The sequence below is a fragment of the Hetaerina americana genome, unplaced genomic scaffold (genome assembly GCF_022747635.1).
Source record: "Hetaerina americana unplaced genomic scaffold, ioHetAmer1.1.p SCAF_15, whole genome shotgun sequence".
Taxonomy (NCBI): domain Eukaryota; kingdom Metazoa; phylum Arthropoda; class Insecta; order Odonata; family Calopterygidae; genus Hetaerina; species Hetaerina americana.
The window spans coordinates 6,200,613-6,224,248 of record NW_027286625.1 but is presented as its reverse complement, the minus strand read 5'-3'; the positions used below and the strand labels follow the sequence as shown (position 1 = coordinate 6,224,248).

General features: G+C 36.5%; 1 protein-coding gene across 1 annotated transcript; it reads left to right on the top strand.

Moving 5' to 3' along the window:
- Window positions 1-142: 142 nt before the first annotated feature.
- Window positions 143-15,280, top strand: Nup43 (Nucleoporin 43kD). Its single transcript, XM_071583923.1, has 8 exons — window positions 143-265; window positions 703-807; window positions 2,865-2,998; window positions 3,787-3,917; window positions 5,273-5,424; window positions 7,634-7,772; window positions 9,112-9,249; window positions 14,416-15,280. The coding sequence occupies exons 1-8, from the start codon at window positions 143-145 to the stop codon at window positions 14,601-14,603; spliced, it is 1,110 nt and encodes a 369-aa protein (XP_071440024.1). The 3' UTR covers window positions 14,604-15,280.
- Window positions 15,281-23,636: the final 8,356 nt, after the last annotated feature.

The following is a 23,636-nucleotide window of genomic DNA, read 5'->3' as shown; positions in this document are numbered from 1 at the left end:
GGCCCCGCAGATTGGTTAGGACATTTATGCAGAGAGATTATTATAATTTATTTTAACTATAACTCTGGATTTTGAGTAGCCCACCTTTTCTTGCATTATCACCGGCGTCTGTTTTAACAATTGAAGTTAGTTTCTCATAAAAATGGCTGATGGTATTTGCGGGAATTTTGTGTCTAAGAAAATTAATAAAGTTCGATGGAAACCTCATCCTGACCGAGACGTTTCAGCGTCTGATACATTCATTACTGGAAGCTGGGATGATTCGGTATGTATTTGGCGAGTCGTGTAAATATTCTGATTATATGTCCAATCTTTGATCAACATAATCGTTCCTCAGACCGCATTTTGGTTTTTGATTCACCTTCTTATCTTAATTATGCAATCATATCACATTTAATTGTGGTCTGCATTAATTCAGGTTACGGGAACAAAAATTAAATCCAAGCTTGATTGCCCAGAATTCCTTATAACTGTTTTGAATAGACGCTTTAAAAGGAGGAAATATTAAGTTATTTGACACTCAAGTTTCGTTTTCGGCAGTGTATACGTGATATTTGGTTTAGATTGCTGTCATGTTTGAATGATTTAATTATATAATGTATTACTGCACTATGGATTTGTGAAATGTTGTATTATTTTTTACTGGCAATGACAGTGATTTTACCTGGAGATTGTGATATGAACAATTTTAATCATATTTAGGAAAACGAATTGGCATTGTGGCAGTTTGCAACCTCCGGTGACCAAGAAGGAGACCTGGTGAATCTCACTTCGGTGCCACATTTGGGAGACGTTACCGAACTTAAGGTAGAACATTGCTAAAAATTATCTAGTCTCATGTGCCATAATTATAATAATTATCGCATGAAACTTAAGGATTAAATAAATACTAATTATAAAATATATTATTCAATTGGGGATGTGGTAGTCTAGTTGGTAGAGCTTTTGTTGGACTGTATTCATTTCTGACCGTTGGAATGTGGTTGGATTTTCGGAGTCTCCTCATAGCAGCTCAGCTTTTAACCGATCCGTGAAATTTTTCGGGCTCCAGAACTTCCCGGGTACCCATTCACTTGCTGTTTGGCATAGTAAGAGATGAGCTCTACCCTCACCAATCAAATCGACCTTAGGGCTTATAACTGTGGTTTGGTGATTGTTACAATATCAACACCATTCATGTCAACGAAAATTGCTCCACTTGAATTACTAATGTTACTATTTTCAAACATATTTTGCAATATTTTATATTTGTACTTAAATAATGTCTTTATCATGAGAGCGAGTTAATCTTATTCTTATTGACATCTAAATACTTAGGGCATTCAGTCCCTTGCCAGTTGTCAAATTTAGTGATATTTGTCATATTGTATTTCTCCTGTTATTAGACTGCCATCTGGGGATACTTTAGTGATTAGTTCTTCAATTTGGGCCCTCCTCGCTGACCCTATACTGACTGAAAGGTCAGCCTCTCTAGGTAACTGTGGAAAGTCATGCCATCATGATATGTCTCAGTCCTACAAACCATCATGCTCCCAGACAATCTCTGCACGCCTAAATTGATCCTTGAACTAATGTCTGACTAAATAATTAGGAAATGAAATGAAGAAATCCAGCCCTCTTTCTCATCACCGTATTTTACTCTCTATCCAATACCAGTAGTGGTAGTTTTGAGGGGAGGCGACCGACAGCTGAGATCATTCGTGCCATTAGGGATGGACAGGAAAGGATGAAGGGTGGAGAGAAACCCAGCGTCGGCATTAGCCTAATCTTTATGAAAGGTGCCAAGGGGTCTGCAGCTTAACGTCCCATCCGACGGACGGCGTACTCACTCAAAGTGCCCTCCACAAAGCACCTCAAGTACTGATTGAGATACCACGGAAAAATATTCAACACCACCGGAATTTGAACCCGGGCCCTCTGGGTGGGAAGCCAGTAGGATAGCCACCTCACCATCTCGATCCCCCTCTATCCGATACTTCTTGATATAAAATAACATATGGCATTTTGCTTTTGAAAGAATTAATAAGTATTTGCCTTGTAGATGAACTGATAATAGACGTACAACAAATAAAGTCTCTTTAGACTGATATCTTATGTGTGTATTAACATGTAATCTACTTACATGTGTTTTCTAAGATCATTCAATATCATTGCTTAAGCAAATGTCTCAAGTACATGAAACAAAGATTATTTAAGCTATTTTTTGGGTGATATGTAAGGTTTTTGAGACATTAGTTTAAAACTGAGAAAACTATAAGTATAATTATTGCACTGAGCATAGGGTTTGATATGGGAAGTTCAATATTAATAAAAACACACAAGTCAGTTATTCATATAAATGTAATGTCTCAGTTGGGTCATCAAAACAAATGTTCAAATCTTCCCTCTATCTCTAGGTTTTGTTGAGCTCATTATAAAAAATATACATATTTTAATAGCCCCTGAAAACTTTTGTAATCACACTAATTTTGGCTAACGTATTATCATTATTAAAATAAACCAGCGCTGGTAGACAGTCAGTGGGGCACACAAATCCTTAAGATGGCAAGCAAATTTGCCTTTCTGCAACAATTATGAAACATTTCGATGCCAATCTCCATCCCAAGGAACACACATTCTCATTCATCAGCTACTAAGTCTCAATCAAGCATTCAAAACTAACTTGCAATGTACAAAAGATAGTTTAAGTAAATTGAAATAGTTTAAGTAAATTAAAAGAAGTACCTAATACAGTTATGGTATCTCAATACCACACACTGTCACAATAAAATGTACTTCATATGCAAGCATTGCCTAAAGGACCCTAAACATATAATTTGTTTTAGTATCAGAGTACCATTTTGTAATTATTTTTTTTTTTGCAGTTCATAAACGCGGAAAATTTTGTTTCCTCATCATCATTTGGTTCTGTGAAACTTTTCCGTTTGGCCAAAAGTGGAATAAAGTCATCATGGTCAATTATTGAAGAAATATCATGGAATAAGCTTCACTATTTTGAGTAAGTTTTTAAAAACCTTCAGCAAAGATGTGGAATCACTCTTAATAGCATATATCCTGAAGCCTAGTTTTTAATTCAAAATGTAAATTTTGAGCTATTTTGTATTGATTTTAAGTAGATAAATTACCGGTAAAAATCCAATATTTTTCCAGATGATTTGTCTGTGCTGGTATTGGTAAATAAAATCTTTTAAGGCTTGAATATTTACATTTTTTTCAAGGCAGTTCAATGTTTGGAGTTAACAGTTTACCTTCTTCACAAGATCTACTATCACATGAAATTTGAAACAAAGTTGAAGCCTGGAAAGTACGATTGATATCAGAAAAATCACACACCCCAAAGCATGTTTGGAGATCGTTTACTATACATTTTAATTTAAAATTGCTTTCCCTGTCAGGAGTAAAAATTCAGTTGTGATTGATACTAGTACTGCTACAGGAAATGTTTGTAAATACTTGTATTTTTGAGGTACATTTGTGAAGGCTGAGTGCAATTTGTGATATGGAACTTATTTTAACTTCATGTCCATTTTATAATGCAACCTTTTTATTCAAATTCAGGTTGGCATTAATGCATTGTTCACTCTCCTATCACACTGATGGGCCATCATGTGCTTATTGCATCTGTCATTAAATATTTATATTTAGAAAGTAATTCTTTGAAGAGTAGCTAACGAATGATTAGGGAAGTAACCGAATGGTTGGCCACTCAATGTATTTATGATTATGTAACATTTTCGCAGTACTAATTAGTCTGCTCCTATTATTGATTTACAATTAACTTTGCAGACATGCTAGTCCATGGGAGAACTGTTCGTGCACTGCATTTGCATCATATGATGAAGACATTGTCACAGTTGGAGAGGATGGTCGGATGGTCCTCCTCACAGCTCACCAAAGAAACCCTGTTAGGATAATGAGTAAGTATCTGTAAACATTGCTTTGACTGACCAGGAAAATTTAAATGACTTTATTTATTTGCATCATGTAAATGTTATATGGAAACCAAGTAAGATCTTATGGTCTTGACAAAAAGAATCATCCGTAGATATTAAAAATGATCTTCTATGCAGGGTACAGCAGTTAAATCCTGGAAAATGAAACTTTTGTTTAAAAGCAAATGTATTAATAAATAATACAGATGGAAATGAAAATCCTTTTGCGTACAAGTAGTGGTACCTGTCAAGACTAACATTACTCAATGTAACCCCCTTCAGCTGCAATGACCGCCTCCAATCTTGTCCTGAATTGATCGCATGCACTCTTTAAAACAGCGCTGTCCATATTTGCGAGTGCTGCTACAATAGCGGTGTATAGAAATGCAACCTTAGGGTGCCTCGTCTTATTGGTAACTCTTTCGACTACGCTGCAAACATAATAGTTGAGGGGGTTCAAGTCCAGGCTATTCGGGGGCCAGAACTCCTTTGACCAGAACATGTCAATGTTATCTGAGAGCCAGTTTTGGACTAAATGACTCAAATGAGCTGGTGCACAGTCCTGTCGAAAGAGATATTGTCTCCCCGAGGCCACAGTTACCATCAACAGTTTCACGACATTCTTCAAAATTTGCAAAATTCCTCTGAAATCAGCACCTGAGTGTTTTCTCGAATGAGGTTTCCTTGTGGGGTTAGCAAAACCTTCCCCAGACTTCTCCAAAGCATTATACTTAGCCACAATATCGTAAACAGTTGATCTGGTGACGTGAAGAATCAAACTGTATCACTGGGCAAATGCCCAGCGTGAACATTTTAATTAATGGCGGCATTTCGATTTCACTCCGCGCATGTACGTAGCATCTCGGCCATTTTGAGGCTATGACTGTTTACCAGATGCCTATAGATTACAAGAATGCAATTCGTTATCTCCAGTGGAACTACAATATGTTGGGAAATTCAAATTGAAATTTGTCCGGAGATAACCGTCACGCCCTGTATATTGAAAAATTATTTATTAGAAATGGGAAATGTTATAGAGCTGCAAATGTAAACGTTTATGGGTGTCCTGAAAATGGGGCACCCTCATTGAGTATCATGAGGACAAAATCAAATCATTTCAAAGGTGACTTAGTAATCTCCACACTGATGAATGTACACTGTATTGTAGCTACTGAAACCCATATATGGTGATGGTGAAAGTTATCAGAATGGTACAGTTTGTGCGGTTTGTTTCCATTGTGTGTAAAGTTATCCATGCGTGCATATCTAGAAGTAAAGCAGACTTGTTAAAGGTTTTCCGTCAAATTTAATTTCAAATGAATCTATGTTTGTTTTTTCAGATGGTGCTGATAGTTGTTCCCTGCACTGTGTATGCTTCCTAAAGTACAATCAAGTAATCACTGGTAATTTAAGAGGACAGCTCAAAGTCTGGGATTTTGGTTCACCCAACAGCCACAAGCCAGTCTCGACGTTTATGTTTTCTGGTGATCAGGTGAGTAAAACAAATGTACTGGGTACATCATCTCTCAATGTTTGTCTGCTTTCCTAAATGATGAACCTTCAAGTATATTTGTATATGATAGTGTGATAGTCAGTGTCATTCTATAGCTATGCCATGTTACTAGCAATGTACCCAGGTAATCAAATGTTAGTCTACTCTGTGCTTTTTAATTGTAAAATCTCTTCACGAGAAAACATTTTTGTGAAATCTCGAGTTGGTGAAGACACCTGAGGAGTAGGTGATGCAACACTATGATGTGAATCAAACTAGAATACTTGATTGTTACAATAGTCCTGGCAAAGTCACAAAACAATTCCTTTTATTTGAATCCATTTAGAAAATTCCCCATGGTAACCAAACAGGATTCTTGCCTGCATTATGATAAGATTGGATCAGAAAAGAATAGGAGCTTTCAAATCCTGATACTGGAGGTGGATCCTAAAGATAAAATGTATAAATATAATGGGAAGCAAGGAAGTATAGTAGAGATATAAATAAGGAGCACTATAAGGAAAAGAAAATACATATTTGAATTGTTTGTTTTTGAAACATAATGTACTTGTTATAGCGGTAATAGAAGGGGGAATGTCAAGGGGGTATATGTAGGCCAAGTAAAGAGGTATGTCAGATTGAAGCTCTGTGTGGGCATATGGGCATGTTTAAACATTCATTAGCAGACAAAGTGTTATGCTTATTCTTGAAATGAATATTGTTGAAAGTTAAAAGACTTCAGAGTTCCATATTGAAAGTAGTGCAGGGCAGGCATATAGAGTTGCAAAGGAATGTTTGAAGACAATGATGGAGGAAAGAAAGGCAAGTGAGGCAGGGGGAGAAAAAGATGTGTGTGTTGGACAAAACAAACGGAGTATGTGGAGTGTAAGAATGGTCTTGTGTAATCCAGGTTTTAGATTATTTAAGTAGTATTTAGTGTCATCTTAGATGCAGTTTAGAAGTTCTTAGGTAGGGAATCCATAAAAAGTTTAACATGACTAATAGACTACTCATATTAATGAAATGTGAATGAGTGAGTTTTAATGTAAACTAATTTAGCTAATACCGTAATACTTGTAACAATTAATTATCACCATTCTAGGTTTTCTTATAGCATTGCCTTTTAGGCATACAGATAATACAAGTATTTAAGTAATTGAAAATTTCGGTGCATAAAATGGTCACTTTTGTTTTTTTTATTGTCCTACCAATATTTTTGTACTCAGGTACTCAAATGTAGCAGAAGCATTCCACGACAAGAGGAAATATGATAAACTGTAAAAAGGTTTTTTTGACCGAATGAAAATCTTATCAATTGTTAAGTGCAACTCTTAACTTATTTAATATGAATATATGCATCAATTTTTTAAACTAATATTTATATTCTGAATGGCTACTGTAATTAAATATGACCACCATTATCTGAAATCCATTGCATACTGTGTTCTTCTTGTTTTCCCAGAAGAAAGTTTCTTTTTAATGCCTTGAAGGAATATTTTTTTAATTATTGATAAATGATGCTCATCCATCTAACATTTTGAAAAGTATTGATTGACATTACAGCTTTTTACGGCTGTTTTTAATTTACCCTGTATGTGATGTCAATTGTGGGATATTGAATGCTGTAAATCATAAAAATTGAGTAAAATCTGTAAAAAGTAAACCTTGAAAACATCTGTGGTAACTCCTTAATTGGAAAATAATTTCCTGCCTCAATTTAACTGAAAAGTATTGGACAAGAATTGCAATGGAGCTATAACTCCCCATTAAAGACACATGTACAGATGAACTTCTTAAACTGGCAACTCTTGACCTACCAGTAAAAATGCTGGTGTGTATTCACCCCCTGCCACACACCTTAGTGATGTAGGGTACTAAAATATCTATATCTATATGGGTATATGTACTTCAAGTTGACTTAGCCGTGAGTATCAAAACATGATTAATTTGTCTTTAGTCACATGCCGGCATCCTGTTATTTATTTCTGTTATTTTATGAGAAAAGAAGAATAAAGCTTACCTACGAGGGTTGTCCCATGAATAATGCCTCCCCTTAGTTTGTGTCTGTGCATAGTATCTGAGCTGGATGTGTTGTTGGTTGTGTTGTAGTAAAGGTTAAACATTCCCTGTATGTGTTTTAACCTAATGATAGCCCAGAATCTGCAGAATATTAGTTTGCTGGTTTTCTTACTGGCTGATTACTTTTCAGGTGACAGCCATGTGCATTACTCAGCACCCTACGCAGAGACATGTGGTGTTGGTTGGAGGCGAAGACGGGTCTCTCACTGCCTGGGACCTTAGGCATTCCAGATACCCTGTGAATCTGCTCAATGCCCACCCTGATGCTGGTAAGTGGTCAATGCATCGAACTTGATTAATGAGCAGGGTCAGCCTATGGCTTTGTTGGTCAAAAAGCTACATCTCCATATGGTATTTTATTATTATTATTATTATTATTAAAAATACACATGTGCTGATAGACAGTGTCAGGTGGCACACAAGTCCCAAATAATCACAAAAAATAATAGATAAAATCAGACTTCAAAACACAAATCTCTTTAACAAAACAAGCGAATCCCCATCTCATTTACATCCATCAATCAGCAAGAAAAAAAGGTAAATTAAAAAAAAATTAAGCTGTTACATATAATGCAATACACCACACATCAATCAAATTATTACATATATACCTTACATCTTTTCTTAAAAGTATACACTCTGTTAGGAAAGGGCTCAAATATTTTTGCAGGTAAGGTGTTCCAATCAACAATTGTTCTATTTAGAAAAGAAAATTTTTTTTTATTTGTTCTCTGTGCGCGGCATTTTACCTTAAATTTGTGGTCATTTCTCCCTATAAAATTTGGGTTCCCTGCCTCTTTCCTAAGATCTACCCAAGCTTTCTCCCCCTTCAGAATGCGGAACATTCCACAAAGTCTGCTTACTTTCCTTCTAGTTTGTAGAGGTTCCCAGCCCAGCGTTTCTAGCATGTCAGACAACACTCTCCATCCTCCTATGCTTCTCCAGTACATATCAGGCAGCCTTTCTTTGCACCTTTTCCAGTTTTTTAATATGGCCTTCTTCATGAGGGTCCCATACAATTTATTTATCCGCCGGTATGTGCACTATAAAGACTAAGGAACCTTTCTTTTTCCATGAATTAATGAATTGCATGGAAGATGGTAAGCACCATAATCAATACACTTTTGTCGCAATTGTACTATGGAAAAATATGATGTTTTTCTCCATCATCAACAATATCGTGTAGAGAAATTTTTTTCAAAGATATAATTCAATAATTAATAGCAATATATAATAATATTTAATGGTCAAATCTGAATGCTAGTTCCTACAGAAGTTTCATTATTAGGCAAATGCACAGTCAAGGCATTTAGACAGATAGCAGAGCTTTGTCAGAATATAAAATTTATTATTAAATTGGAGGGGTACCAAAGGTTAAATTTAATATGTTTTGAGTCATCCTGATCCATGATATCATTTCTATTGCAATGGGGAAAAGCTAAAAGCTAACAAATAGTCATTAGTAGAGTTTGATGCATAGATTTCCCACCATAGCTAGTGGTTTCATGGGTTGTTGACATTTGCTATGGCCTAATTGAAATTCATTTCTGATCGTTCTGTGTCATTAATTTACAAGGTTCGAAATACATTTCTAACTGTAAATTTCAGTAAACGAGGTGAAATTTCACCCGATGCAGCCAGAACACCTGTTCACCTGCTCTGCGAGTGGTGAAATATGGCATTGGAACACAACCGCCATTTCCAATGCTGCCGCTGGTGGGGCTCACCTAGGCCGAGGTGGATCTGGTATGTATTCATTTGAGATAATAGTGGGGCATTATAAATTAATGCATGCAACGAATTGTGTGAGTGAGGAGTAATATGATTTCTGAAGCATATCTCTCATTCTCATTTCATACATTCTTTAATTTCACGTGAATTAAGTTAAACCAGTGTGTGGGTAATTATTGATTGGTAAGCAGATTACATAAAACATAGAACTCAGTGGTTCATTACCTCAATTTTCTTTTTATAATTTTTAATCCAGGTTTGGTAACTAAAAGACTTTAAATAAGCTTGTACATTTCCTGTTTTCATGCCTATCTTTGTTGATAGTCAGCTGTGGAGTAAGTAATTTGCCTTTTCCGGAAGAAAACTATACCGATTGACTATTCATAATCTTATTTTCACAACATTGCTTATCCCCATTATTGTGAGAATTTTACATTTTTATACACTTAAGGACTGAGGAATTTACATGGAGGGAAATGACTTGAAATGATTCAATTCTTTTAATTGGCTGACCACCAGCCTAGAGAAAGAAGTGAGCCAGGTACTTAATAGTTACTTCAGTTTTCAATGGGAAAACACAGTAAATTATGCAACTTTCAAAATCACTTGGAATTTTCTAGTATGCATTCTGGATACATCCTGAAGTTTGGAGTGAAGATTAATTATGGGGGTCGTACTCAACTGAAGTTTTATTAAAATTATGGGGCTAAAGTTAGGAGTGATAGAAACTGAATTAGAAGGAACTTTGAGTAGGATAAGTGAGGAATCTTCATTCCGTTGCCTGTAACAAAGCCAGACTTAATGCTTGGATGCCATGAATATTCTTGCTGCTTTCTTGTATTTATTCTCTTGTTAGAGATAACTTGTTCCTCTGACAGATGCTATATCTTCTTTTGCCTTCTATCACTAGATCCCATAACCCTGATAACTTATAGAAAACGCCTATATTTAGATGTGTTCTGAATGACAGGTTGATCTGTTGATGCTGTTGTATTGGGAGATATTGTATCCCTAACTTTAATATTCTTAAATATTTTGCAACAATAACCCATAATGCAAGTGAATATATTTCAATGGGGGATAGTGAAATTTAAGTATTCTGGAAAACAGCAGTTCATTATAACTAATAAGTGGAAAGGAAAACTAGCTCCATTTTTCTTAAGTTATGCTTTCCTTTATTTAAATGAAAATTGATCACATAGTTTTCTTAATGATTTTATGATGATAAATTTGGTTAATGATATAATTCAATTAGCACTCATTACCGCTGTTTTTTTTTCAAAAATACTTACAATTGACTATCACATAATTTAAAAGAGGAAATTGACAATGTGCTTTATTTTAATAGGTTAATTTCATATTTAAATGAGATTGTCTTATGCTTTGGGGCTCTAATGCATGATATGGGAGTTGGAAGGTGCAGTGAGGGAAAAGTGAAGGAAGCATGCTATTTTTATTTATTAAGGCCTCGCATTGAGTATGCGGTGAGGGTTTGGGATCCTTTTGAAAAACATTAATTACATAATTGAATAGGGTACAGAGAAAGGCCACTAGGTGGGTGAAAAACTCGTAAGGACACAAAGCATCACATATTTAATACAGAATCTGGTGTGGTAACCTTTAGATAAGTGAAGACTCAGGGCTGGATTTGACTTATTACAAAGGTATGAAGTGAGCAGTTTTGCATCCGATATTGGAGGTATATGTAGGCCGCCCAATTACATTGGCTGGGTTGACAATGGTCACAAAATTAGAGTTTGATTGTCGAATTGATAGATTAAAGGTATTCGTTTTTCTTGCATACTATTCGCGACAACATTAAAGGGGGAACACCTAAGAAAATAATAGGTACACGCTGTCAAAAATAGGGGTTTACAAGATGAAATTCCCACAAAACACTCTGCTAGTCTGGCGTCCTGATGCCTCCCACTGTGTGCCCTAGTGCCAGGTGGGATGTAGGCGACTGTATATGAAGTATTGTATTCGTGAATTGTCCGTATGGAATGTGTAGACTACTAACTGGTTATACTACCTTGATCAAAAAGTTCCCGGAATAACCACCGTGTGGCGCTCCCATCGTTCCGATTTGAGTTCTGTTTTTTTTTTAAATTGGTACATCTGTTGTTGATATTCCCTTTAAATCTTAGTGTCATAACTTGACATTTGCAAAAGTTACGTAGCCAAGAGTACATCTATCTCTGTGTGTGTTGGCGATTTTTTACAATTGCAGAAATGGATTTAAATTTGCAACAACGAACTTGTATTAAATTTTGCGTAAAAAACGGATTTAGTGGCGCACGGACGTTGGAAATGTTGGAAAAGTGTTTCGGCAACGATTCTCTAAAAAAAACGGTCGTTTACCAGTGGCACGAGCGGTTCAGAAGTGGTCGTGAGTCAATCGAAGATGATGAACGCAGTGGCAGACCATCGACATCGAAAGTCGGTGAAAAAATTGATAAAGTAAAAGAAATGTTGGTCAATAACCGCAAATTAACCATCAGAGAAATAGCGGAGGACTTGAACATTGCCTATGGATCCGCCCAAGACATTGTGGTTAATGATTTGGGTTTCCGTCGTGTAGCAGCAAAGTTGGTGCCAAAAGACCTCAATTTCATGCAAAAAAGAGACCGTGTTGACGTCGCAAAAGACATGATTTGCGAGGCTGAATCCGATCCCACATTCATCAAAAGGATCATTACTGGAGACGAGACGTGGGTTTATGAGTACGACACGCAATCCAGACATCAGGCAAGTGAATGGCGTTCACCAAATGAGCCGAGACCAAAAAAACCACGTCGTTTTCAGTCAAAAAAGAAGGCAATGCTGACGGTTTTCATGGATTACAACGGTGTAGTGCATCATGAATTTTTGCCAGAAGGCCAGACAGTAAACAAAGAGTATTATTTGGGCGTTATGAGACGTTTGCGTGAAGCAATTCGCCGAAAGAGACCAGAAATGTGGGCAGAAAACTCGTGGATTTTGCACCATGATAACGCACCGTCGCACAGTGCTATCATTATTCGTAATTTTTTGACGAAAAATGCAACAAATACCATCCAACAGCCACCGAATTCACCTGATTTGGCTCCCTGTGACTTCTTTCTGTTCAATCGAGTTAAAAAACCATTACGGGGAACGCGTTTTAGCAGCCGAGAGGAAGTAATGGAAAAATCGCAGGAAGCACTGATGGACATACCGAAAACCGAATATAAAAAATGTTTCGAGGATTGGATCAAGCGCTGGCATAAGTGTGTTGCAGTCGATGGGGATTACTTTGAAGGGGACAATATAGATTTAGATGAATAAACTTGTATTTTTAATTTTCTGAATAAATTCCGGGAAATTTTTGATCAAGGTAGTATGTGCCCAAATTGCATGTGTGCCTGCCCTCTTTTAATGTACTTTATTGTCCTCTTTGTGTAGGCATAGTAATAGCTGCTAACCATGTAATACTAGGGAGAACGTTTTTGGTGAATCGTAGGGTGTTAGGTGCATGAGGAAATAGAGTGAATATATCTAGAATGACTGTTGACCCACCACCCCCTGCCACACATCCTTGGAATGGCTTGCGGGGTATTATGTTGATGTAGATTGAGTTGTTAGAGGTGCCAGTAATGAATGGTGCGCAACATTAGAGGGAGGAAATGTTTCAAGGGATAATGTCCGTCCTAACCTTAGATAATTTGGATAGACCTTAGCCCCTGTATAGTTCAGATTAGTGAGGGTTTACTGTAATTATTTAAATTATGTGGAAATAAATACAGTGGAACCTCATTTATTAAGTGTCTTGCATAATGAGCTATTCCCATATGGAGCAAAACTATTTTTTAATGACTTGGTTAATGAGCAATGCTTTGTGTGACAAGGAGAGGGGAAGTCCTGGATTGATTGTGCGTCTGCTGCTTCAGTCTGTCTGTAGCACTTGTTCCACTAGCGTCTTAGCATTGCTAGTGATCACACATTTTCCCAGATTGTGTTCAGACATAATATTGATGATATTTTGTGCTAAGTTACCATAGAATATAACCAAAGAAATCCAAAGAAAAATCATTGAAAAGCAAGAGCAAGGTATGAGCATGACTGATCTAGCATGCACATATAATGTCAACATCAATGATTTGTACTATCCTCAAGAACAAGGACAAGATTAAGTAGATAGATACTCCAAAGTGGGTGACATGACTATCTATGCAACAGTTACGTATCCTCAATAATGCTGGAAGGTTGCTTATCATATGGATAAACAGGAAGCAATTGCAATGCAACATAATTAATGAAAATATCATTTGTGAGAAGGCAGAAGTGATTTTTGCTGACCTCGTTATGAAGATTCTAAGATCATCAATGGCCAAAGAAGTATTTGAGGGAAAACGTGGGTGATTAGATGATTCAAGAGATTCAAATGAAGAACTGGCATCCTCAGCATTGTGTTTCTATTATTTCAAAGGGAAAAATTTGTCTATAAACTCTAAGGGATTTGAAATTGGAACAGGGTTTTGAAACCTTCAAGTTCATATTTGAAGGTATCTTTGCCTTTGAAATCTGGGACTGGGAGCAGATACTGACATTCAGAAGGACAGAAAATGCGAGAAGTCAGTAAATAAATTAACAGGCAAGTAAAAGACTTAATGAGCACCATACAGGAAATAAAAAACCTAATATTCACCTCAAGGTAAAATGGATGTTATTGACAAATTACAAGGGAAAAGGAAAAGTATTTTAAGAGGAGCTGAGAAGAATAATACATGAGCCAAATAGAAATGGATGTCAGATAGAGGTAATATCTGGACCTAAGACAGTATTAAAAAGGGATGAATAGTTGAGCAATGTTTTGATTAAAAGACAGATTAAAACCCATTCCCTATCAATTTTAACCTATTGCTTTGGCCATGCAGCCAACTGAGGAATCTCCTCCCCCAGCAAAATTCTATGAATCAATCAGTTGTTATGGAATGATAATATGGATATTTCTTTGCTTGTAATTTTAGAATGTGCACTGCCTTAGAGTCCATGAGATTAAACTGTCTTCCTTCATGTATTTTTTTACCCTACAGTAACATGCACACATTTACCTTAAACTAATTTCAGTTTGGAGGTTTTAATTAGAGCAAGCTGCCACCTCAAAGTTCATTGCAGGTAGTTATTATGATTTTGTTGATTTAATTTTCTGGTGCGTTTCAGGGACCTCAATGCCAGAGGTAGATGGTGTTGGCTGGCTGGGTGGTGAAGCATCTAAGCATCGTTTGGAGGTCTTCTCCCTAATCCCTGCTCTGCACAAGCCCATAAACTCGCTAGACATAGACAGGGACAGTTTGGTGTGTGGGTGTGACAATGAGGCTATTTACCTTCTCTCAAATATTACTCTGTAATTTTGAAAGAGGGAAAATGGAATTGTGTGATATTCCAATGGTGAATTTTTTTACTTTTGAAACTGAAATAGCATCCCGTCGTGTGCTCATCTTCCATAAAACATTGTGATAGCTGGCAAGAGTTTTTCATCCGATGTATGGATACATGGTGTAGTTAGTTTTCTTGCTAGAAAGGGTGCACTCAAAGTTTCATCAATGTGGTGTCATTCACCTTGAAGAGGGAAACCATAAATGTGGCAGTGTTGTGTGAATTGTTTATTCATTATGTTCTATATAAATAAATAGTTGTTGCGTGTTTACATCATCCTTTTTATCATATTTTTAGTGAAGAAACAGAATTAAAAAATTGTCGTGGATGATTTTATTATGTAATTAATGAAAATACATCTTTGTTCAAATGTTTTTTTTTTCCTGGCAGCCTATTTAGATTTGTAGTCTTAATTGGATTAAAATTATGTACACATATTAGTTAACCTTCTGCATAATGAATTGTAAGTTGCCTAACTTCTGTATATCTTACACAGTAATAGAGGTTATGATTAACACTTCATGTTTATTTCCCTACTTATGAGCATATTTAAGAGAAATCATAAAAATAAGTCTTCCCTATAGCCCAAAATATTTAGGAAATGTTAAGAAGTCTTCGATTCTTACAAAAAGTTGCAGATTCAGGGTAATTGCACAAGTCAAATCACAGTAGTTCAAACAATTACTCCCTTGATCAGGTATTTGCACCACAAATTGACCTTACTGTTACCTACATATTTTGGCTCCGACTAATCATTCTTCTCTGAAGAGGCCTGCTTAGCAGGCGAAACACCTGGTGTCAGGTTTTTCGGCACTTTCCCCTCCAGCCCTGTACTTTTGTGTCTTCCGAGTTTGAGTGACAGGTCACTGGCGCCGGGTTTCCAACCCCGTAAACCCTGTGTGTGTTTGTGACTTGCGAAGGTCAATTTGTTTGCAAATACCTGAGTGAGGGAGTAAGTGTTATATAATTTTTTATTTTATTTTTTCATTTGTTTGAGTGACGGGTCACTGGCGTCGGGCTTCCCGCCCCGTAAACCCTGCGTGTGTGTGTGGTTGCGACTTGTGAAGGTCAATTTGTGGTGCAAATACCTGATCAAGGGAGTAATTGTTTGAACTATTTATTTTATTTTTTCATTTGTTTGAGTGACGGGTCACTGGCGTCGGGCTTCCCGCCCCGTAAACCCTGTGTGGGTGTGTGGTTGCGACTTGTGAAGGTCAATTTGTTGTGCAAATACGTGATCAAGGGAGTAATTGTTTGAACTATTTATTTTATTTTTCATTTGTTTGAGTGACGGGTCACTGGCGTCGGGCTTCCCGCCCCGTAAACCCTGCGTGTGTGTGTGGTTGCGACTTGTGAAGGTCAATTTGGTGTGCAAATACCTGATCAAGGGAGTAATTGTTTGAACTATTTATTTTAATTTTCATTTGTTTGAGTGACGGGTCACTGGCATCTGGCTTCCCGCCAAACAATAACTTTCCCACCCCCTTCTATATTCCACCTATAAGTGCCCTTAAGTGTACGGCTTTGGGTTTTACATTCTTTCGAAACAATGTGGTACACTCAAAAAGGCCTCTTGAATTTTCTAAGGGTATTGGGTTGTTAGTAATAAACATTTTTTTTTTAATTTTGTTCCAGGGTATGCTATCAATATTTTTTTGTCATCTCCCATTAAAGGTTGGCTTTGGCCGGTCACAAACTTGACAGACCAACATTTTCAAGTCTCACCTAACAAGACACAACCTGACACCCCACATAAAATTAAGCTCTCCTTCAATTCCTTATACTTTCTGTGTCCCTTCATTTCATCCAACATGCTAATCCTTTTCCTCCCACCACCTCATTACTATCAATATTACATGTTCATAATGATAGATTCCACAATCAATGGACAAATGATATATTTGAGATACAAAATTTGCTTTCACAACTTTCTTAAGTAGGTTTTACTTTATTATAAATATAAAAATTTTACTTTAACAATTGAAAAAAAACATGTATTTAGAAAAAAATAGAACATGCTTTTATCACCTAAAACATTATAAAACAATTCCACAACCATATTCTTGAATTATATCTTTCATCCATCTATAATTAATGTGTGAACAGAATTTAATATATGAACCACCTTTACAACTGAACTTTGAATCTTGCAAAACAATATCAAGGGCAAGATTTTAATTCAGAAAAAATGAAAAGGCTCGCTTCTCTGAACAGTAATAACTATAAAAAACAAGACAATAACAAATAGAAACTGATAACCACTTTTCTGCATTCAAAACATAAAAATTATTTTTCTGAACCAATGAGAGTGAAAAGTTTTTACTGACTAGCTTATGGTTCAGCGAGATTTTCTGTAGCGTTTAGTTTGCAGGTATAAACTTTTTTAGTTTATTTGCTGAGCAACAGAAAGTTATATAACACAGAAAGTAATGCATAATAAAACATTAAGTAATATTAATCAAACAACAACAGTGAAGAAAACATAGCTAAGAGGAAATATTTTTTCTCTGCTTTAAATCCTTCAAAGAAATGATCATTTCCAGAAGAAAGGTTAGGTTAATGCAGAATAATAAAACCAAAGACCAAAATCTCTTCTTAATTGATCATAGCACCATCTGAAAATATGGTGGTTAAATAATGAGCTTTGTAGCCCTTGAGGTTGGGTTGTCTTCCTTCAAGTAGTATTTTTGAGTGATGGACATTTGTTCTTGCTTAGTTGAGCTGGAAATTATCTGAGCTTACCTAAGCGAGGCACCTGTAAGTGATCAATTATTGTAGCATGTATCATTTCAATTGGTGAAGTGGACAGAAAGGAAAACAAATGAGGAAGTGCTAGGTATGGTGGGCAAGGAGAGGGGATTGTTGGGAGAAATCATAGGGAGGCAGGAAAAATGGATGAAGGGTATATTGATCGGAAGTGAGATGTTGCAGACTGTAATAAACTTCAACATGCAAGATGGAATTTTGGAGTTTAAAAGAAAGTAGTGTATTTCAGTTGTTCCCTAAAAACAAACCTAGTTCCTTAGACTACCTCTAGTTTACCAATATGATATTAATTTAACAACACGATAATACTTACTTCCAAAATCATTTCCATGATTAAAAAAGAATGACATTTCTCAAAAAGGAAGTTAACTCTAAAAAACATTTTACCCAAAAAAACAGGATACCGAATATGACCTTTTAATGCAAAAATAGATGAACTATTGTTAAAATTATTATTTGTATTTGAATTTTTTTATAATAAACTGCATATTATACCATTAGGCCACGTCATGTGAGGACTATAGGACAATTAGTTTGATATCCCACGCAGCTAAAGTTGTTCTCAGGATCATAAACAAAAGGATAGAGAGTAGGGCAAATGATTACTTAGGGAATGATCAGTTTGGGTTTAGGAAGGGGAGAGGTACGCGTGATGCCATTGCAGTAATGAGATTATTAATCGAGAGGAATATAGAACACAACCAGGAGGTATTTGCCTGTTTCGTAGATTTCGAAAAAGCGTTTGATAGAGTGAATTGGGAAAAACTAATGAGTATATTGCAGAAAATAGGAATAGATTGGAGGGAAAGGAGGCTAATCCGCAACCTGTACATGTCTCAGACTGCTCAGGTGCGGGTGGGAAACGGGGAGTCAGGATGGGCAGTGTTAGGAAGAGGTGTAAGGCAGGGTTGCCCATTATCACCCTTGCTGTTTGACCTGTATGTGGAGGAAATGATCAAAGAGGCATGGGAAGAACTCGAGGTAGGAATGAAAGTGGGCGGGGAATTCGTAAAATCAGTTAGGTTTGCTGATGACCAAGCTTTGGTTTGTCAGTCAGCCAAGGGGCTGCAAGCATTGGTGAGTGAATTGGAAATTCAGTGCGACAGGTATGGGATGAGAATCAATATTAATAAAACAAAGGTTATGCGATTTTCTAGAAAGAAAAAGGCCAAGCTTAACATTAAAATAGGAGGGCAAAAACTAGAGCAGGTAGAACAGTTTATGTATCTCGGTAGTGTTTTGGACCAACACGGTCAAAGTAGTATGGACGTAAGGAGAAGAATTGCCCTAGGCAAAGAGGCTTTCACAAGGAGGAGGGAGTTGATGACAGGGACGTTGAGTAAGGATGTTAAGAAAAGACTCGTAAAAACTTTGATATGGAGCATAGCTATGTACGGTGCGGAAATGTGGTCATTGAAGCAGGAGGATAGACGTAGATTGGAGGCTTTTGAAATGTGGGTGTGGAGAAGAATGGAGAAGGTGAAATGGACAGAGAAGAAAACAAATGAGGAAGTACTTGGTATGGTAGGCGAAGAGAGGGGTTTGTTGGGAGCAATCCTATGGAGGCAGGAAAAGTGGATGAAGGGGGTGTTGACCGGCAGTGGGATGTTGAAGACTGTGATAGAGCGTAGGATGTTGGGCAAAAGAGGAAAGGGAAGGAACAGGATAGGGATGTTGGACGGGATGAAGGGAGGAAGAAAGTACTCAGAGATGAAGAGGGACCTGATATAGAGTAGGATGATGGATTTTGTGTTTTGTTAGGAGTAATAAAATATTTGTTTGGTAGTTGTGTCCATCCAAAAACCTACCTTAAACGGTAGATTACCTTTAAAAAAAAAATTATAACATTGTTTTTAGACTTGTTGCCACATTAAAGGCGGATTATAACAGATATATCCATTCAGTAAAGAATACTAAAACATCAAAAGAATGAAAGCTAGGAAAAATCCATCATCTCATAACCCCCAAAGAAAATGGAATTCTAATATTCCTGAAAAGAATTTTTTTCCCATAAATAATTTTTTACCACCGAGTGATAGGCATTTGAATAACCAAAATTACCGGTACAAAGTATGTAATTTTTAACTACCTACACACATGCAAACCTATGAATATGCTCTAATAATGTACGTATAATTTTACTGTATGTTATTGGGAAATTATGGTTTTAATAGGTTACAGTCATGAAAATAATTATTTCCACCTCACTAATTATTATTCCCTCCCCAAAGACTACTACCTTGACATTGTGCAAGGGTTTGAATGTTCATACGAACCATAGATATGTACAGGCAGGAGCAATGCTAATTGCTACAAGTGGGTCACCAAAGCTACTTAGATTGAATGGTAGGAGCCAGATGAAAGGGAGTCCTTGTAGTACCTATTCCTCAATGCAGCAGCTGTAAAGGCATCTGGACCCAGTGGGGCAACCATTTCAGTGATGATGTCATTTTGAAACACTTGTGGAATGCAACAGGAACACCTCGTTAATTATCCCAAGAAATGATGACAGGACAAAAGTTTAAAAATGAGTCCTGACAACCATGGAGCTTGGCTAAAAGGGCAAATTATCATACATAGCAGCAGAGGAGTTTCCTCAGTCATCATCATATGAAACCGAGACACAGCCCAGCAGATGGTAACAGAAAAGAAGAAACTGAATTCAAATATGAAAATGGAGACTCCGCAAGTTAAGATGATGCTGATAATAGAGTCTTAGGAAAATATGAAAGAAAAGATGGAGAGAGGAAATATGTACATCTTATGTTTATTAAAGATGAGATGAAAATTGCAGGGATTATTGAAGCAATAGTTGCAGAGTAATGTATAGTGCAGGGGTGGAGAGTCAGAATGGGGTAGCCATAGTAATGAAGAGGAAACTGGAGGGAAGGGTATTGGATGTGGAACAGCAGAATGAAAATATTAGTAGAAATAAGAGGATACTCAGATAATCAAGTGCTAATCCAGGTGAACAAACCTACCAGAAATCATGGAGAGGAAGAAGCTGATAGTGTGAACAATCAGATGAAATAATTAGCACAAAAATGTACTTGGAATTTGCATAAAAATGCAATTGGATTGAGAGTGATGGGTAATTGTAATATGGTAGGATGTGAAGGAAGAGAGAGGAGTGAGGTATGAGATTATGGTTTACAGGAAAGGAATAACCCCAAGATAAAAATTGTTTTTCATTAGAAATAGGTTATTTGTGATTATGTAACACATGGTTGAAACACCACAATAGACAGGAGGACACAAAGAAAATTTCAAGACATACAGGGATATATCAGTTGGATTACATTGTGGTTAAGCATTAATTTAAGAATACCATGATAAACTCTCAAAGTTTCTCATGGGCAAATGTGGATTTGGATCACAATGTAGTTCTCGTGAAGAGTTATGTTTAATTTAAAAGATTGAGAAAAAGGGAAGGCATATAGGAAAATGGAATGTTGAAGAATTAACTGGGGTGAAAAGGAAGGAGTATCAGAAAGCAGTATGAATAGAATTCTGAGGGGGGATATAGGGATGGGCACAGTATAAGAACTATAGAAATATCTCAAACATGGAATTTTGACAGTACCGAACGAAATAATAGAAAGAGTAAATGAAAAAGGTAAGGAACGCATGGAATACAGAAGATATGATTAAGAAGATGACTGAAAGTAATAATGCAAGGACATGAACACCGAGTTGTGTTGGAGAAAGTACAAAGAGCTAAAAATAAACTGTGGCAAGAAACTAATTAGTCAAAATAAGCATAGTGGAAGATGCAGTGTAAGGATATGGACAGTGTACAGATTAAGGGTTAAATAAGCAAGGTAATAAACAAGGGTGAAGGAACTCTGGTTTCAAGAAAGGCAAATCCTTTAAGACACTATAAGAGATACAATTAAGTACAGTTAAATATTAATCCAAGCCCAAGAGCTTCTGCTGGCTAGCTTTTAGGCAAGGCAACTGACAGCTGAGATCATTTGTACCATTAGGGATGGATGGTAATGGAGAAAGGGTGGAGAGAAACCCAGCGTCGGCATTAGCCTACTCTTAACAAAAGGCACCATTGGGTCTGCAGTTAAACATCCCATATGACAGTGGCATACTTTATCAAAGTGCTCTCCACCAAAAACCTCAAGTAGGGATCGGGATACCATTGAAAAAAATCTGCTGCCTCCAGGATTTGAGCCCAGACCCTCTGGGTGGGAAACCACCAAACTGTCCCGATCCCCACTCAAGGTTCTTAAGAGATGGAAAGACTGTATAGAGGATCTATATGATAAAGATGACAAACAAGGGAATCTGGATATAGAAAAGGAATATGATGTCTATATCGTAAGGATAGCTTAGGAACGGGGATACCTGACTGCGAGATAGACAAAGCATAAGAAACAAAATGAAATCAAACAAGACTCTGTGAATAGATAAAATACCTGCAGAACTATCCAAGAATTTGAGAATATGAAAAAGAAATAGTTTTAATGGGCTCATTTATGAGGTACAAACATGGCCAGAGGACTGTTAGATCATTAGTATTGGTATCATTCTAAATAATGAAATGGAAAAATAATAGTTTCTTGTATGCTTCTAGATTTTGATGTGTTCATCAAAGTAAACTTGGCACAATTGATGAAAATTTTACAGATATGAGTAGACCAGAGGGATAGGTGCTTTATCCATAACCTACACATGTTCCAGACTGATCAGGCGAGGAAAGCAAATACAGAGTCTGAATGGACACTTCTATTCAGCAGAGTAAGACAGAGATATCCACCATCAACTGTTCCTTTGTAGATGTACAAGGGGGTATCGTTAACTTTTAATTATTACTAAAAAATAATTGAGATAAACATTTAACTTTTATTTGCTGTTCTTAAGACTTCTCTATACTGTCACCATCCAGAGTTATCCAGTTCTCCCAGCATTTCTTGTCCTTTTGAAGGCCATCATTGTAGAACTTGGCAGATCACGTCAAAAACCATTGCTCCACCTCTTGAATGATGTTATTTGTGCTTTCAAATCTGGCTACACAATGCCTTTTTCAGTTCTGAGAATGAGAGAAAGTCACTTGGGGTGAGATCAGGTGAATAGGGCAGATGTGACTAAATTTCAAAGCCACATTGCTCGCGTGCCTCATTTTAATTTGAAAATGATCCAGTAGTTGTGAAACCCAGCATACTGGTACCTATGATATTATGCACTTCTTCATGAACAATTTTACACACACTGCCGTGAGATCAGTCTCGTTCATGAGTATTTGGAGTTTGCTCTTCAGTTTAATAAGATCAAGTCCTCCACTTTCTTCATAGTGGCAGCATCGTCCATGAGTGATGGACTTTCACTTCTTGGATGGTCTGTGAGAGACATGTGACCAGTTTAAATATTCCTTTTCCACCTCACACTGTGTCACATGACGGGCTATCATTTTCATGAACAGTCGTCATTTCATTGTGGATTTGCCGGGCGCTCTAACCTTTCAAATGAAGCAACTTAATCAAACTGTAAGCTTTTATCTTTTCCATACTGAGTTACTTTAATGTATGGCTCCTTGAAAGGAAACATTAAAACTACAATTTACAACATCATTTAATTAAGGATCAATTAATATGCAGAATAAATTTTATTTATTCTCAGTTATTTCTTAGTAATATAACAATTAAAACCTATACCCCCACATATTGCGAACAAGTATTGCTTAGCCAGCCAAAGCCAAGGGTTACAATTGAAGTAGAGGGAGGGAAATAATAGGCATATTGGATGGAATTGAGGGAAATAGAAAGTATGCAGAGCTAATGAATGAGTTATTTTATTTAGTGAGAGCATGGGATTAAAGGATTTTTGTGTCATGCAAGTCAGGACTTAGTGGAGTACAGTGGTGTCCGGTCAAGGCCCATCAAAAACTTTCCCAAATCAGGTAAATGCTGCTTTCTTTAAATAATCATTTTTTCTCATGGTAAAAATATATAATTAAGATTTTTTTCAATTTTATCAAATCTGATGATAGCCATTTTTAATTAAAATTATCCTCAGGTTCACTTCATATTAAAATCTGATAAAAAATTCAAAAGCCTATGACAAAACTATGAGAGATTTAATATATATTTATGAAAAATGCACACCTGTTCAATTTACTTTCATAAGCACTAAATATAGAAGTAAAAGTAAGACAGAAAACAAGCCAGATAAAGAAAACCTTTCAAAAGACCAGGATTCCTTATTTAATTTGTTTTTACACCCTCTTACAT